This window comes from Hibiscus syriacus, unplaced genomic scaffold (assembly GCF_006381635.1).
Source record: "Hibiscus syriacus cultivar Baekdansim isolate YM2019G1 unplaced genomic scaffold, ASM638163v2 tig00111718_pilon, whole genome shotgun sequence".
NCBI lineage: Eukaryota > Viridiplantae > Streptophyta > Magnoliopsida > Malvales > Malvaceae > Hibiscus > Hibiscus syriacus.
The window spans coordinates 122,229-138,522 of NW_024063161.1; the positions used below are offsets into that span (position 1 = coordinate 122,229).

Consider the following 16,294-nt stretch of genomic DNA (forward strand, 5'->3'; position numbering starts at 1 on the left):
TTTACTAGGTGCTACACCCACTGCTACCCCGATGATTGGTGCTCCAAAGTTAACACAGGATGCTGGTGAATTGTTAACAAATGCTCGAGAGTATCGTAGCATTGTTGGTGCTCTTTTGTATGTGTGTTATACAAGACCGGATGTTGCCTTCAGTGTTAACAAGACTGCTCAGTACATGCACGCTCCACGTGAGCTACATATGGCTGCAGTAAAGAGGATACTCCGGTATTTAGCTGGAACATTGGACTATGGTCTCACATTTACAGGTGCTAGCAATGCACTAGATGTTACGGCATTTGCTGATGCAGATTGGGGAGGCAATCTTGATGACCGAAGATCGATTTCTGGCCATGTAGTGTATGTTGGTGCGTGTCCTGTAGTTTGGTGCTCGAGGAAGCAAAAGACTGTCTCCAGGTCTACGATAGAGGCTGAATATCGAAGTGTTGCTAAGGCAGCTTCTGAAGTTACTTGGATCAACTCGCTATTAGGTGAGTTGGGGGTGAAAAATCGAATCCCATCTGTCATTTGGTGTGATAATACAAGCGTTGTTGCATTGAGTACGAATCCAATGTACCATGCTCAGTCAAAACATGTTGACATGGACGTGCATTTCGTTCGTGAAAAGGTTGAAGCTAAACAACTTCAAGTGAACTATGTTCCAGCGTGCAATCAGGTGGAAGACGGGCTGACCAAGTCGCTGACAAAGGGAGCGTTTGAGGTCTTCAGAGATCAACTATGTGTATTGCCCTATCGTTAAAAAAAGGTCGAAGGAGCAAGAAGAATATTGGAATATTAGTAATGCATGAGTGTGATTGTGTGTGAATATAGGCGTGTGCTGTTGAGCTGATATGGTTGTGTGAGTTGGTTAGTTGGTTAGGGGCCGTTAGCAAGTTGTTAAGAGTTTGTTAAGGCTGTTAAGCCAACTCAGCTGAATAAATGTATATATATATATATATCTAGCTGATAAATAAAAGAAATAGATACGTTTTCTGTATTACTTCAATATTCTTGAATCTCAACAAGTACTTACCATGGTCACATCTTTCCTTCAGGTAAAAGTGCCTCCAGGACGTCCTTCCTCTTAAAAAGAACCCTCACGGCAGTGGCAGACCTATGTGGCCCAAGAGGTAGCAGTTGCATACTCATTTTCTTTTAAAAAAATGCCAACACTTAATATATTATATCAAGACTTAAAAATTATGCACACCTTTTTTTTTATTTTTCTGCACACTTTTTTTTAAAAATTTGTGCTCAAATAACGTGAATAGGAAGTTAATATCAAATGTCAACCTTTTATTCCATATTTTTAAATTAAAAACTATTGATTAAAATAATATATATCATTTTTAACCATTCATTTTACCTATTATTAAAGCTTCTATTTTGTGTATTATTTCAAACCTACACAGGCCTCAACCCCACTGATACTCAACTGCCGGTTTCTTGTTTGAACCTAAGTCAATGAATATTATAATATTTATTTTGGACCCCTATTTTTTAATTTCTAGGTCCACCATTGCCTCACGGTATGTACTTTAGAATTAGAATCATTTTATTCTGAAATTCCATAAATTTACTACCAAACTGACATGCTTTCTCTATATAATTTCATTTACGAGAAGGCGTGTCTGTAAAATAGACGCTAAAAAAATTGAACCACCTCCTCTATGCGGATGAGTTTATTTTTATTTTTTTTAAAGTTGGCCAATTGTGTGGACAAGTATTGTTATGTTTCCATCTGAGCAACTATGTAATAAAGATAAAATCATTATAGTGCATCAACCAAAGCACAAATTAGAGCAAAAGCGTTCAGAGGACACATAAGGACTGCCAAAACCTCTCTATCGCGACTTGATAAATTTGAAGGAATTCGCGCCTCACAAGCACAAACTCGGCATTGTCCCTACTTCGCTCGAGCAATCGGTCCAATTCGGATGTATTACGCAAACACAACATTGAATATTTATGGGATGGGATGACCGCGAACTATATCATATATAAAGATAAACACGTAGTTTGTTAAATCATAACAAGGCAAGGTTTGACAACCACATTTAAAATGTTTCAGTATAAACATACACGTGGCACTTTTAGACAAGGTTTTTAGGTTAAAGAGATTTTTTTTATTATCACAAAGGAATGCATAACAAAAATACCGTGCCGCATAAATGGCACAGTTACTATGATTACAAGTTCAATTGACAGTCTCATAACCAGGGACGGAGCTCCTTAAGAGCCAAAGAGAATCCCGACCTCTATTAAAATTTATATATTCAATATAATTTAAATTCATGTAAAAATAAATATTTAAATTTAAAAAATAGAAATATTTATTAAATATTTAATCAAGTAAAAATCGAACTAAAGAATGATAAATATGTGTTATGAAATTTTTGATTTAATTACAATTTAAGTTATTGTAAATTTAAATATTAGATAAATTAAAAGTTATTTTTTGAGTTTTGAGTCTTTTCTTTAATTTGAGTAATATTTGTACAAAACTTTTAACTATTTGACAATGAACGCTCATACCCCTACATACGTGTTTGAACTCGGGACCTCAAGGATAACAACAATCCATTAATCACTAAGATCGCTTGGTTCATGCTGAATTTCGAGTTTAAATACCTATTAAATCCTTATATTTTTATTAAATAGCCTAATATTTTAGTCACCATCAATATTTAATGCTGATTCGTCAGGCTCATAACTGCTTATGAGATTTCATGAAGTGCCCCCAACTCAATTTCAACACAACTGACATTGAGTCAAAAGAGTGGGCTTGCAGTGAGAAAATGCATGTACAAGTTCTGATAATGTGAATCGAATAGCCTCTTACTGACATTGAAAAAGCAGTGCTGCAGCCTCTAAATGGATATGTACCTTCAAAAATGCTAAATTTCTGCAAATCCCAACCCATATACTTGGCAAATCTTTTTTTACTTACTATGGCCTGTGCCTCACAGAATTAAAAATGCTTGCGGTTCTGCATCTGCTTCACTCTGTGTCGAAGCTTCCACAGGGACCTAATTGAAAACTCATTTATTCTATGAGAAAATATGAGACTACTTCCAGGAATAACTAGAGAAAAGGGGAAAGATGGATACCTTAATATCTTTCAATCCTAAAAATTGTCATGAGCTCTCAAGGCTTCAAGGATGCTACCAACCCATCTGGTAATCCATATAAATCCAAGAAATCAGATTCTTAATTTAGTCAGAAGCCAAAACAAATTCTAACTTGATAAGTATTAAGTAATAATGATTAAAAAGGTTTATTAAAGAGAAAAATTGACCATAACAGAAGAAACTAGCCAGATCATTTTTGCCAAGTCAATGAAGATTCTCAAAGTTAACTTCACTCAATACTCGATAGAGTACAGGTTTTGCTGGCAAACCATTGGCTATTGAAGCAAAAAACAATTGTTGCTTCAACAGCATATGGAATTCAAACGCAACCTACTCTTAGACTCTTAGTTACCTAAGGTTACCCATACAAATTAGCAGAGCAGTAAATGCTAATGCTGAAACATCATGCAGAAATTTTAGAGAGGGGGCAAAAAAGTTACCCATCAAGTCCAGGCTGTATTGGGAAATACACATTTCTCAGTCCTAATCTTTTTGCAGAAGAGGCAGTTGTTTCCCCAATACAGGCAACAGCATTGCTCCAAGAATCAGGTTCTGAAATAAGATTGACCCATGTTCTGTAACAATGGAGGTGCACGAACTAAGTTTACTATAAACAAGAAATTGTCCTAATGAGAGACTTGCCAAATCAGGCGGCCCAAGAAGGGACAAGTTTTCCATTTCAAAGGGTGTCAATCAAGGTCCAGCTACCATGATAATTCCAATTATATGAAAAAATAAGTCTACAGGACGGATAATGAACTCACTGAAGATAAGCTTAATAGAAGAACATCCTCGATAACAGATTAACAAACGGAAAAACATTTTGAGACAGTCTACAGTTGCTGAGAAAAGGATCAACTACATACCGAACTGCAGAAGGTGAAGCAACGGCAACAACCGGTGCAGATAGGGCCTTTTCCAAGGCGACTTGATCAACATGATCAACAGGTACCTGAAAGGAATGAGCATGGTCAATTGACAGTTGTAAACCATCTTCAATTACAAGCAACTATATTGAATCAGGAACAAATCTTGAAGCATGGTCCACGTGAGATATTCTTTTAGTTTTTACTTCAAGATTAATCTGCACGTTACAATCCCTAAGACCTTCATGGGATGTCTGCAGACTCCAACAGCTTTCTTCAGGAGATAATTATTCTTCTATCTCAGGCATCTATGGTATCGTTATTTTCAAAATATCTCATGCATCTGGGGCATTGCCCAGACCTTATAAAATGAATTTTTGGATTATGTCGATATGTTGTGCTAAACATTACAATAGACAGATTACTTTGCAGGCATTATCAAGTTTCTATTGAACTAAAAAAAACAAAGCAATTCAACTTCAGATTAGGTAGGATAAGGTGAAAAAATGTAAACATTAACGGAATGACACCTAGAGAGGAAACTGAAACTAGAAGTACCAATAGAAAGATACTCACAGTTGTGTATGTATTTAGCCTAACAACCTGAAATCCGCGGCAAGACAAGCCTTCTTCTGCAATAGATATCCAAAACCAAGGGTCAGGATATGTTCTCACTGTTTCCTAGTATCATAATTAAACGTCAAGCATGACACTGAATACAGAAAATATAAGAAAAAATTCAACATTGTAATAGGGACAACAAAAGCAACATAAAAGTTTCAAATAAGTAATACCCAAATGGTAGGGATTAGCGAAGAACAAAAGTACAAAAAAATGGACTTTTGGGGTTGATAAAATTTCCATCATAAAGGATGTCACCACAACTTAATGTGCATTTACTAATAGATAATAGATATCTTTGTTCGCGGTTTTAAACCAACTCCACCTATGGGATATTTTCAAGCTTAGAACTCTTTTCCTCCATCCTCAAGGACCAAGGTAATGTTTCCTTCTCCCCTGTTTTTTTTTTTTAATTTTAGAATTTATGGTTCAATTCAACAGATTAAATTTGAGGCTTTCGTTTTCAATGAAAAGCAAGACTACTCATTATGCTATGCCTTAACTACAAGTGTTTCATACATCTATAAACATCAAATCAAGTGCAACTAATTAGTTTACATATAAGATATTTTTTCTAGCAAATCCTCTGTTAAGATGTTCATGCATCAGAGAGAGAGAAATTCTTAAATAAGAAAGTTCTCAAAATAAGAAAGGTCCAAATAATTCCAGAAGGAAAAAAATCAAGAAAATGAAATCAGAAAACTATAGCAATTACCATACCAATCTCATTGCTAGCCTTCATTGAAGCCGGATATAAGACAGTGCACCTCTTTTTGCCTTCCTTTGGAAGCTCAGAAGCCAAAACTTTGCCTGTTGCTGATAGTTGAATGTAAAAACATGATAGTGCAATTAGCATCATGATTTCAATTGTATAATATATCAGTCACAAAAAAAAAAAAAGGGATAGATAATGTTCCAGTAGCACCAACAAGCTAATGTAGGAAATATATCTCAGATTGAGGAGCAACTATAGACTTCCATACATACTCTAAACTGAAAATGATACAAGCTAATGCATTGAAACGAATAGAACAAAATCAATTATGCCATGTGTTCCACTTGTTGGTTTCTGGTTAGAAGAATAGATCCACCCAAAGTACAAGTAACATTACTTATCCTCATAACCAACTGTTAGAAAAATAAATAAAATACATTCATTAACATATAAAAAAGCCCAGATGAAAACATTAACAAAGATGGAACATTAATAGAGTTAAGTATAGAAAGATCAGTACCTTTTGATGGTGCAAATGCGACGTCAAGAGATTGCCTTATATTCTTAAATATACTTGCTGTACCAGCACCAACGACACCTATCCTAACACTTGGGGATCCTGCTGACCTAAAGAAACAAATTAAACCCATGCATCCAAGTTATAAACAGAGCTAATTAAATGCAAATCAAAAGAAAAAAGTGCAATTACAACCATAAATAAATACGTCCTTTACACACCCACACGTAAAATGCACATAAATATATAACTTTTAGGCATTGCTCATTAAAGTATGAATATTGCATGACTAAGATAACTAATACACATCAGCTAGAAAGAAGAGAAATACAGAAGATACTTCAGAGACATGAAGCGAACACATGATATTTCATTTATGCAGTAAAGATTCCTAATGTCCATTAAATTTTTAACACGAAGAGTAGACTGTTTCTCACTTGCAAGTTCTAACACTTACTTCCATGCCTCAAGAAAAACTGAACCAGCTTCAGGTGAAGTTATGACAATCCAGTCAAACGTAGTTTCTGCTGCCAAAACAAAAAATATATATTATAAACAATACAATAAAAAATGACTTGTACCAACTGTTCTTATTTTGTGAGCCAACAAGCTTCACAAGCAACAGCTCAGCAGACAATGAATTTAAACCTGTTTATCATATCTAGCAAACATAAAAGGAGATCATCATCCAAAGACTAACTAGACTTATATTTCCATAGAGAGATCGTCAAACATCCATGTAAATTCACCGACAACCCATTCACTGTACAAATTATGTACAACTATCAGTATCAAGCATGAAGTTCTCAAACTTACCACTTAAAACAGAAGCAAGCCTGTCCATGTCAGGTCCTTGTGTATGCTGAATAAGGGGAAGCTCCAAGCAATTGATCCCATGTTCAGCCTGTAAATTAGTTAAACTTCATTTGAATACGTACTTGTATAAAAATGTTGAGCTGAATATATAGCAGCAATAATCATTCAGTGTTTATTTTCCTTAGACAGATTTAGCTACATCCTTTATGCCTAATAAACATGTTTAAGGACTATTATATGTAACAGCATCAGTGGGACACAAAAATCAGCAAGCTGAACAACTTATGATCAATATTAAAGCAAACAGACAAGCCGCCATAGAACATAAATTGGACTAAGAAATTTCATTAATTATAATTCTGCACAATCAACTAGACATAAAAAAAATTAATTTTGCATTTAATTATCCTAACGTTTCAGTTTACAAATACTTAAATGAAAGCAAAGGTGAAAAAGGACAGATATATGTGGATCGGAATATGGAGAAATAAGCACAGAAAATATGACAACAGCAGTTGTGCATTTTTAAGGGTAAAATAAGTAACTGAAAATAATAGAGATCAAGAATTCATGAAGTTCATTACGTCATACATTTGATATCCAAATTATAAGCTTCTGACAGAATAGTAGAAAGCATAGATGATTGCGTCCATAAGAAGTAGAACAGCCAGAGGAAATTTCCAATTTTTCAACCATTCGAGCCATAAATCTCAACTTCCTACAGCTAAATAAGTGTCATTGAATCCACAAGACAAAGTTAAGATAACTGAGTGCACCTATTGTTAAAAAGTAAGACCTGATATTTGGGTAAAATTAATTTTACCCAAATATCAGGTCTTACTTTTTAACATGGTATCAATTTAGCCCAGGTTGCTCGTTGGGCCGTTTTCCTCTCTGCCCATTCTCCCTCAACTCGTATTCTTTCATTCTCGGTTAATCCATATATTTTCATTTGTGGTCAGCCCAGGCGGTTTCTTGGGACGGAATGAATTCACACCACCGTGCTCGATTTCAATCACCCCTTGTTCCTACATCCGTCTGATACTCCGGGCGGTGTTCTTGTTTCTCACCGATTGGTTGGTATTGACAACTATAATATTTTGAGTTAGTCTATAAAGATTGCTTTGCTGGAAAAGAATAAGCTAGGTTTTGTTGATGGTTCTTGTTGCAAAGAGGACTATGATGAGTTCTTGCACTCTCAGTGGGAACGCTGTAATGCGTTTGTCTTATCCTGGATCCTTAATATTGTGAGTAGTGATCTTTCTGCTGGAATTGTTTTTGCTTCAAGTGCTGCTCATGTCTGGACTGATTTGAAGGAGCGGTTCGATAAGATTGATGGATCTCGAATTTTTTTCTTGCATCAGGAAATTGCAACTTTATCTCAAGGTGATTCAATTGTTTCTGATTATTTCACTTGGTTAAAGCTGTTATGGGATGAGTATCATTCTTTAGTTCCTTTTTCAACTTGCAATTGTGATGCTTCTTAGCAAAATTCTAAGAATCTTGCCCAGTAGAAATTGTTGCAGTTCGGCAATTCGCAACCAAGTTTTTCTTATGCGACCATTGCCAACTGTTAATCAAGCCTATTCTATGATTGTGCAAGAAGAAGCACAACGGGTTCAGCTATCTGGTGTTTCGGGAGTGATTGCAATGTATTCCAGTGCTTTTGGAAATTCTGATCGAAGACGATTCAATGGGGTTTGTGATTTCTGCAAGATAAAGGGCCATAAGCATGAAAATTGTTATCACTTAAATGGCTTTCCTCCTGATTTCAAATTCACTAAGAAGAAGGGTTCTCAGGCTGCTCTTGCTACCAATAACTTCTTGAATGATTCTGATCGTGAATCATGTTCTGGTGATTCTAGTAATACTCATGCTGCTCCAGTTTTCACCACAGCTCAGTATAATCAGATTCTTGAGCTTCTGAATAAGCCTCCCTCGGTTGATACAACAGTCAACTTAGCAGGTATTGGTTCTAATTGTTTACCTAATCACTCTGATTATGTGCGTTGGATACTTGATACAAGTGCTACTAATCATATGGTGTCTAATATCCATTGTTTGCAATCTCTTACTTCATGTGATTCTGGTTCTCGTTGTGTTCATTTTCTGATGGTAAAACTGTCCTTATTACACAATTGGTATTTTCTGTTTTGATTCAACTTATATTATTCCCAATGTGTTGTTTGTACCTAAATTTCACCATAATCTGTTATCAGTATCAAAACTTACCAAAGACTTAAATTGCAACATTGTTTTCTATCCTCATTTTTGTATTTTGCAGGATCTCTTCACTGGGAAGATGAGAAGGATTGGTAGGGAGTCACGTGGTCTCTATGTTTTTTATTCAAAGGATCTTGTTTCTGGTTTGTTTTCTAAGCATTGTAATCCTGTTTTGTCATCCTCAGTATGTAAGTCTGATTCTCAATTGCCTAGTTGTATGTCTGCTTCATCTGTTAATAATACAATGCTTTGGCATGCACGTTTAGGGCATGTCACTACTGCTAAAATGCATAAGACTCTTTTTTTATGCTCTATTCCCTTGAATGATAATTCTATCAAACAATGATCTGTATGTCCTCTTGCAAAACAATCAAGGTTACCTTTTCCTATTAGTTCTTCTCGATCACTTAAACCTTTTGATTTAATCCATATTGACTTGTGGGGTCCCTATAGAATCTCAACACATAGTGGTCATCGATCTTTTTTTACTATTGTAGACGATCATACTAGAATGTCTTGGGTTTATTTGTTGAGGCTTAAGAGTTATGCAATCCTTTTTCTCAAACAATTCTTTACCCTTGTTAGAAATCATCATTCTACTTCAGTTAAATATATTCGTAGTGATAATGGTGGTGAATTTTTTAGTAATCATTGTTCTGACCTTTTCTCATCTCTTAGAATCATTCACCAAAGCTCATGTGTTCATACGCCCCAGCAGAATGAGGTTGTTGAGCGCAAGCATAGGCATCTTTTAGAGGTAGCATGTGCTCTTCGTTTTCAGTCTCATGTGCCTATAAAATTTTAGGGGGAGTGTGTTTTAACAGCTTGTTATATCATCAACAGGCTTCCCACTGCTTTCTTAAATTGGAAAAGTCCTTTTGAAGCTTTTTATCAAAAATCACCTGATCCTTCTCATCTAAGAGTGTTTGGTTGCCTTTGCTATGCAACTCAGGTCAACTATAAGGACAAATTTTCAACAAAGGCTTTACCTTCTGTCTTTATGGGTTATTCATTAACTCAAAAGGATTATCTACTTTTTGATCTTCATAAAAAGTGTTTTTTTGTCAATCGTGATGTGGTCTTTCATGAAACAATGTTTCCTTTTGCCTTTTCAGTCAATAAGTCTTATCAATTTTTTCCTACTCAGCCTGTTGTTGATGATTCTGACTTTCTTACTCTTGATATTTTTGCATCCTCTCCTCCAGTCCATTCTGTTTTACCTAACATGCCTTCTCCTTCTTCTTCTTCTTTTGCATCACCTCAAGTCTCAACTAGTCTTCCTAGTTCACTTATTCAACCTCAAAATCAGTGTTCACTTCAAAGAAAATATACTAGGGTTGTCAAACCTTCTAATTGGCTACATGACTGTGTTCAGTCCTACCAATCTTCTCCTCTTCCAAGTAAGTATCCTATTTCCAATTTTATTTCTTATTTTCATTTACCTTCCAAAACTCATAGTTTCCTATCATCTACTTCTCATTTACTTGAGCATAAAACCTATGCTGAAGCCATTACCAATCCTTTGTGGGTCCAAGCCATGAAGGAAGAGATTGTTGCTTTGGAGTAAAATAACACTTGGTCTATAGTTATTCTGCCTTCAGGGAAAATTCCAATAGGTTGCAAATGGGTTTATAGAATCAAGTACAAGGCCAATGGGGATGTTGAGCTTTTCAAAGCTCGCCTTGTTGCTAAAGGGTTCAATAAAAAAGGAGTTGACTTTGCGGATATCTTCTCCCCGGTTGCTAAGTTAGTCATTGTTCGAACTATTCTTGCTATTGCCTCCATTTTTAATTGGCCTCTTTATCAAATGGATGTGTGCAACGCATTTTTGCAAGGTGACTTAGTTGAAGAAGTCTATATGGCACTTTCTGATGTTTTTGCAGCCAGGGGGAGTCTAAGGTTTGTAGGCTGCATAAATCACTTTATGGACTGAAACAAGCTTCTAGGCAATGGAACATGAAGCTAACAAAAACATTAGTTACATCTGGTTACATGCAAAGCAAGTATAATTATTTAATGTTTACAAAACAACAAGGGAATGATATAGTGGCCTTGCTTGTTTATGTTGATCTTTTAATTACTGGCAGCAATGAAGCAATGATAGTGGAACTTAAGCATATTTTAAATGGTAACTTTAAGATGAAGGATCTTGGAGAGTTGAAATATTTTCTAGGATTAGAGGTTCTAAGGTCAAAAGAAGGGATTGTGTTGAACCAACGACAATATGCTGTAGAATTAATTGAAGAAAATGGAACATGAGGAGCTAAACCAGTTGTGACTCCTTTAGAGCAAAACAAGAAGCTCACTACAGCTGAATATGATGAAGCACTTTGTGGAGATGAGCAATTGTTACAAGATAAGTCTGTTTTTCAGAGGCTTATAGGTAGGGTGATATATCTTATCCACACAAGGCCAGATATTGCTTATGCAGGACATTTCCTAAGTCAATTTATGCATCAACCAAAGCAATCTCATCTTGAAGTTGCATTAAGGGTGGTAAGATACATTAAGAAAAATCCAGGTCAGGGGATTTTATTAAGTGCAGCAAGTGAATGCAAATTGTTTGCCTATTGTGATTCTGACTGGGCTTCTTGTCCAATGACTAGAAGATTTGTAACAGGTTTTTGCATAAAACTTGGAATGTCTTTGATCTCCTGAAAGTCTAAGAAACAAAATATTGTTGCACGCTCTTCTGCTGAAGCAAAGTATAGAAGCATGGCAGGAACAACTGCTGAAATAGTATGGTTGAGAGGTTTGTTGACTGAGTTGGGTTTGAAGAGTATTGAACCAGCTAAGCTAATGTGTGACAGTAAAGCAACCTTACATATAGCAGCTAATCCGGTTTTCCACGAGAGAACTAAACATATTGAAATAGATTGTCATTTTGTTAGAGAAAAATTCAAGAAGGTTTAATACAAATTGAACACTTCAAAACAAGGGAGCAGCAAGCAGACTTGATGATCAAAGCCTTGGGTGTACATCAACATGAGTATCTGGTTTTCAATTTGGGGTTTAAAGACATTTTTCAACCACCAACTTGGAGGGATTGTAGAAAGTGTTAATTAGTTTAGCTTAGCTGTATTGTTTGTTAGTTTGTTAGCTTATGGTTAATGAGTTAGTTATAGCAGTTACTTTGTATATAAATAGGACTTATTTGATGTAAATTGAGAGTTGAGGAATGAAGAATAATTTTACCCAAATATCAGGTTTTACTTTTTAACACCTATATACATAATATTTTTGAATTAGGTATCATTTGGAAGTAAGTTTAAAATTAAAAAACTAAAATTTATCAATGAAGGGGAAATCTTATTTCAAGAAATCACTATTTCCCCTTCTAATATTTATTCAAATAAATTAGGATAACCGAGGAAAGAATTCCTATGGATTTTTATTCCACAAAATGCGAAATATAAAATATTTCCTAAAGTATTTCGAAATTCATTTATTCCAAACGAGCTCTGAACCTAAATATATCTTCGCACCACTGATTCTAAAGTTAACTTTTTTTTAATGCAGCTAGATCCAATGAAATACTAACGGCATGTGGTCTAGATTCATTACTTTTTTTTACTTTTAGTTTCTTTTTTTCTTTGGTACGATCCAGACTCGAAGTTCAAGAAGTTCATATCACTGAGCTTTAAGGAGAAAAGTGAATCAAAAAGGAAAAATATATAAGGGGAAAACCAGTAAAAAAATACTTGCGCAGCTTAAATAAATTAAAAATGACTTACATGTTGCTTTAGTTTCAGCATTTAATCAAACAGAATATAAACCGATCCTAAATTCAAAATGCAGTGAAAGATTGTCAATATATGGCAAAAAATTGAACTAATTTTCTTTCAAGTTCCAAATAAAAAGAGAGAAAAGCGAAACTGTAAGGAGCTTAATAAAAATCATCAGAAGCACTTAAAAGGGGGGAAATCAAAGAAGAAAGTGAGTATAAACCAGAGCGTCAATGAGCTTGGTGTTTTTGCCTCGTTCTCTTGTGACGACGACTTTCGGATTTGAAGAAGGAACATTCTGAATCAGTTGCGAAGTCGACGTGGACGAAGTCGAAGAAGCTTCAATCCTCGTACGCGAGAAAGAGATTCGCGTTTGAAGTTGCAGATAAGCAGAAGAAAGCGGCCATGACGAAGGAAGAGGAGAGAGAGAGGGGAGAAAAAATAACGCCATCGAAACGTGTTGGGCAGAGGCGAAAGGAATGGGTTAATAGGGGCCAGCTGTTGCTGAGTTAACTAACTGCTTAACCATGATAATTAATTATTATTATTTCCCGCAAAATATCTAGTCCCCTAATTATTTCACCGGGTTTAAATAATACCGACGCTTCTGGTGGGTACACCTGTAGAAGTTACTGGACGCCAAGTGTAATTCTTTGTGGAAGGCAAGGCAACCTTGTTCTTATTCCCGCCGACAATATGGCATCTCGCTTTTTCATTTTATTCTAAGCCGTCGCATCCTAGAATTTGGTATTAGATAATAATGATGGCTCACTAGTAAAATAATAAAAATAAAATTAATAGTTAGTAGGGTTAAATAATTTGATATTATTTAAGTGATTAAGTATATTTTGAGTTTAAGTATTTTATGTAAAATATTGTTAGGAGATTGATTCATTAAAATTAAGTATGTGAATCGAGTTAATTTTTAAAATTAGAAGAACAACCAATGAATTAACAATAATAATAATAATATATTTTAAAAAATAAAAATTATTATACCAACAACAAAATGTATTGGGAACCACGTGGATGTTGTTAGTTTTGGCTCCTCGCTTCACCATAGGGCTACAAGAGTGGCAATGTTGCTGAACCCCCCATCATCATTGTAGTTATGTTGGTGTGATTATTTACGCTGTCTCCTGGACACGGTGTCATCATGATTTACTAGTATGGCAACATATATATAGCAATTATAATCCCGGCCAGAAGGTAGCGACGGCCTAAAGAGCTTATACTCCTGATTTTTTGGGAAAATGTTTTTAAATTTTGAAAAATTAAAGATTACTTGTCTCAAATTCTTTAAGACTTTTATTAGAATCTATAACTTTTTGGGTAAATTATGTGTTTAATATTTAAATTATGAGTTTTGGTATCTTTTAGTACTTAAATTTTTATTTTTTTCAAAATCATACCTAACGTTTAGTTTTTATTTTATTTTAGTACACCGTTAAGTTTTTAATATTAAGTTTTGAAAACATTAAAAGTTTAGGTACTAAAATTGATAGTTTAGGTATCAAACACGTTAAATTTAATAATGGGGTACGAAGATGAAACAAAAAATAAATGTTAGGCATGATTTTGAAAAAAAAAATCAAAATTTTGATACTAAAACGGACCAAAGCTGATAGTTTAGATACTAAACGCTTAATTTACCCTAAATTTTTAGGTCAAATTACTTATTTGGTCTTCCACATATTACATAATTTTTGTTTTGATCGTCAAACTATTATATTTTAAAAATCACAATTAATTTTAGTTTTATTTTAATCACATGTTAAAAAGTAACGGTTATATGACGTGTTACATTAGCATTGAAAAATAACTAAAAAATATAATTTCAAAATCATCGTTAATTTTTAATAACGAATGATCGAAACATTAATAAATATATTTTGTCTTTTTATATGATTAGTTTAAATAGAAATTTTGATGAAATGTTAATAAATACTTGAGTTAATTTGGCCGCTAAGTGCAAGACTTCCCCTCTTGCAAGGGGTCTTGGGTTGAATCACATGTCTCTCTATTGTATAATTTATTTTTTGATAAAATATTCAATAAAATTATTTAAAAATAACATGTAAATTAATAATAATTTTATCAAAAAATAGAATATTTAATGATTAAAATAAATAATAATAATTTTACGATTGATAATATAGTTTACCTAATAAATTAACATATATCTTTTACCCATCTTTTAGCATTTAAAAATTATGATACAATAACCTATTGAGCGACCTCAATCGTTAAAAAAATGTTGTTCTCTTTTTTAAGTCTTAAATTTGAACAATTATGTAGGTATGATATATAAAAATTATTAATAATTAAAAAAATTATAAAACGTTTTAAACTATTAAAAAAGGTTATACTACGAAAAAGTAACAACTTAATCGAAACGTCATCTAGAAACAATAGAAAAATGTTAGGGTAAACGCGTCCACAAATTTATTTACTTGTTCTAAAGGTCAGTTTGGTAGATTTTTTGAAAAATGACTTTCAAAAGTTCGATAGAAAATAACTTTTAAAAATGACCCTTAGAACAAGTAAATAAATTTGTGGATGCGTTTATCCTGACATTTTTCTATTGTTTATAGATGGACGTTTCGGTTAAGTTGTTACTTAATGATGAGAAAGGAGGGGATACATTTGTAACTTAATGAAGACCTGTCTTTTCTTTTCTTTCTTTCTTTTTTTGATGTCATATTGTCTTTCTTTCAACAGTGCATTCCTGATAATCCACATTCAAATAACACTGGTGCATGTTACCTGAGTGTCCCATGCTGCATTTGATGCCTAAAGCATTCTGCCCTTGATGCACATACATAATGATCAATACTTCTTCTCCTGCCTTGGAACAGCCAATTGATGATTGTATCAGACTGAAAACATCAACATATGCAGACATCCTAAGGTATGCACTAGCAGAGAGGAACCAAAATTTATGCACTGAGGTAACATGCACCAGTGTTTTGGTTGAAATCTTTATGCTGGATGAAATTAGTTCCATCTCCTCCATTTTCCTTTCCAGGTTGGAGAAAATGATTCTGTGATTATTATGACGCATGAACCACATTGGCTTCTTGATTGGTACTGGGATGATATTTCCGGACAGAATGTCTCTCACAGTTTCCGTGCTTCACTCAAATTTTCCCAACGAATATGAGCATTAATCGAACAGTTTTGAACAACATTGATAGTTTGGTTAGCTATAAATCTCTCTGAAAAAACACTATTCTTGAGTAAATGGCAAGGGAGGATTGTTCCTTCCGCTTGGGGAGTTGGTTATTGAGAGATGCCCATTGTTAAAAGGAGTGCAGGAGAGTCAAAGGAAAAGAATGGTCTCAGATTTCCCACATACCTTACGTTCGAATTGATGATGAATATTTCATTCCAAGAGAAGTAGATTAATAGTAAAGCTGCAAAATTGAAAAACTCTTTTCCCGCCTTTAATTCATTGCCACCAGGTAATTCCCAGATTGAAAAAAAAGTAGCTTACTTGGGAATTTTATATGTATCAGCATCTAAACCATTATTTATGCCTTTTTTTTTGGACAAATTACTCTTGCTGATGGGTTGTAGCATGAACAATCAAAGCTCGGTCTTTCAAAGCACAACTCTGCATTGCAGAAAATGAAGAATCTCAGCTCTCAGCCATGACCCATTGTTGCAATTACAGGTGAAGA

At 34.4% G+C, this 16,294-nt stretch overlaps 1 protein-coding gene across 3 annotated transcripts; it reads right to left on the reverse strand.

The window, feature by feature from the left end:
• Positions 1-2,669: 2,669 nt before the first annotated feature.
• LOC120168267 (uroporphyrinogen-III synthase, chloroplastic-like) lies at positions 2,670-13,119 on the reverse strand. 3 transcript variants are annotated; one of them, XM_039177051.1, is made up of 10 exons: positions 12,835-13,119; positions 6,664-6,751; positions 6,305-6,374; positions 5,851-5,957; positions 5,336-5,431; positions 4,571-4,626; positions 3,995-4,080; positions 3,569-3,703; positions 3,108-3,173; positions 2,670-3,026 (listed from the first exon to the last, which is right to left on the reverse strand). In XM_039177051.1, the coding sequence occupies exons 1-9, from the start codon at positions 13,060-13,062 to the stop codon at positions 3,125-3,127; spliced, it is 915 nt and encodes a 304-aa protein (XP_039032982.1). In that variant the 5' UTR covers positions 13,063-13,119; the 3' UTR covers positions 2,670-3,026; positions 3,108-3,124. The 3 variants fall into 3 exon arrangements, with proteins under 3 accessions (XP_039032982.1, XP_039032984.1, XP_039032983.1); XM_039177053.1 differs by having other exon boundaries at positions 2,672-3,026; positions 6,667-6,751; positions 12,835-13,117; XM_039177052.1 differs by having other exon boundaries at positions 2,676-3,026; positions 6,305-6,371; positions 12,835-13,113.
• Between the last annotated feature and the right edge of the window lie 3,175 nt (positions 13,120-16,294).

What these genes read in the sequence shown, in the direction of transcription:
- LOC120168267 (XM_039177051.1), bottom strand. Translation starts at nt 13,062, where the DNA reads ATGGCGTTATTTTTTCTCCCCTCTCTCTCTCCTCTTCCTTCGTCATGG. An exon ending in CCAAGCTCATTGACGCTCTG is followed by an intron (nt 6,752 to 12,834) that starts GTTTATACTCAC and finishes ACTAATTTACAG; the next exon opens with GCTGAACATGGGATCAATTG. An exon ending in GCTTGCTTCTGTTTTAAGTG is followed by an intron (nt 6,375 to 6,663) that starts GTAAGTTTGAGA and finishes TTGTTTTGGCAG; the next exon opens with CAGAAACTACGTTTGACTGG.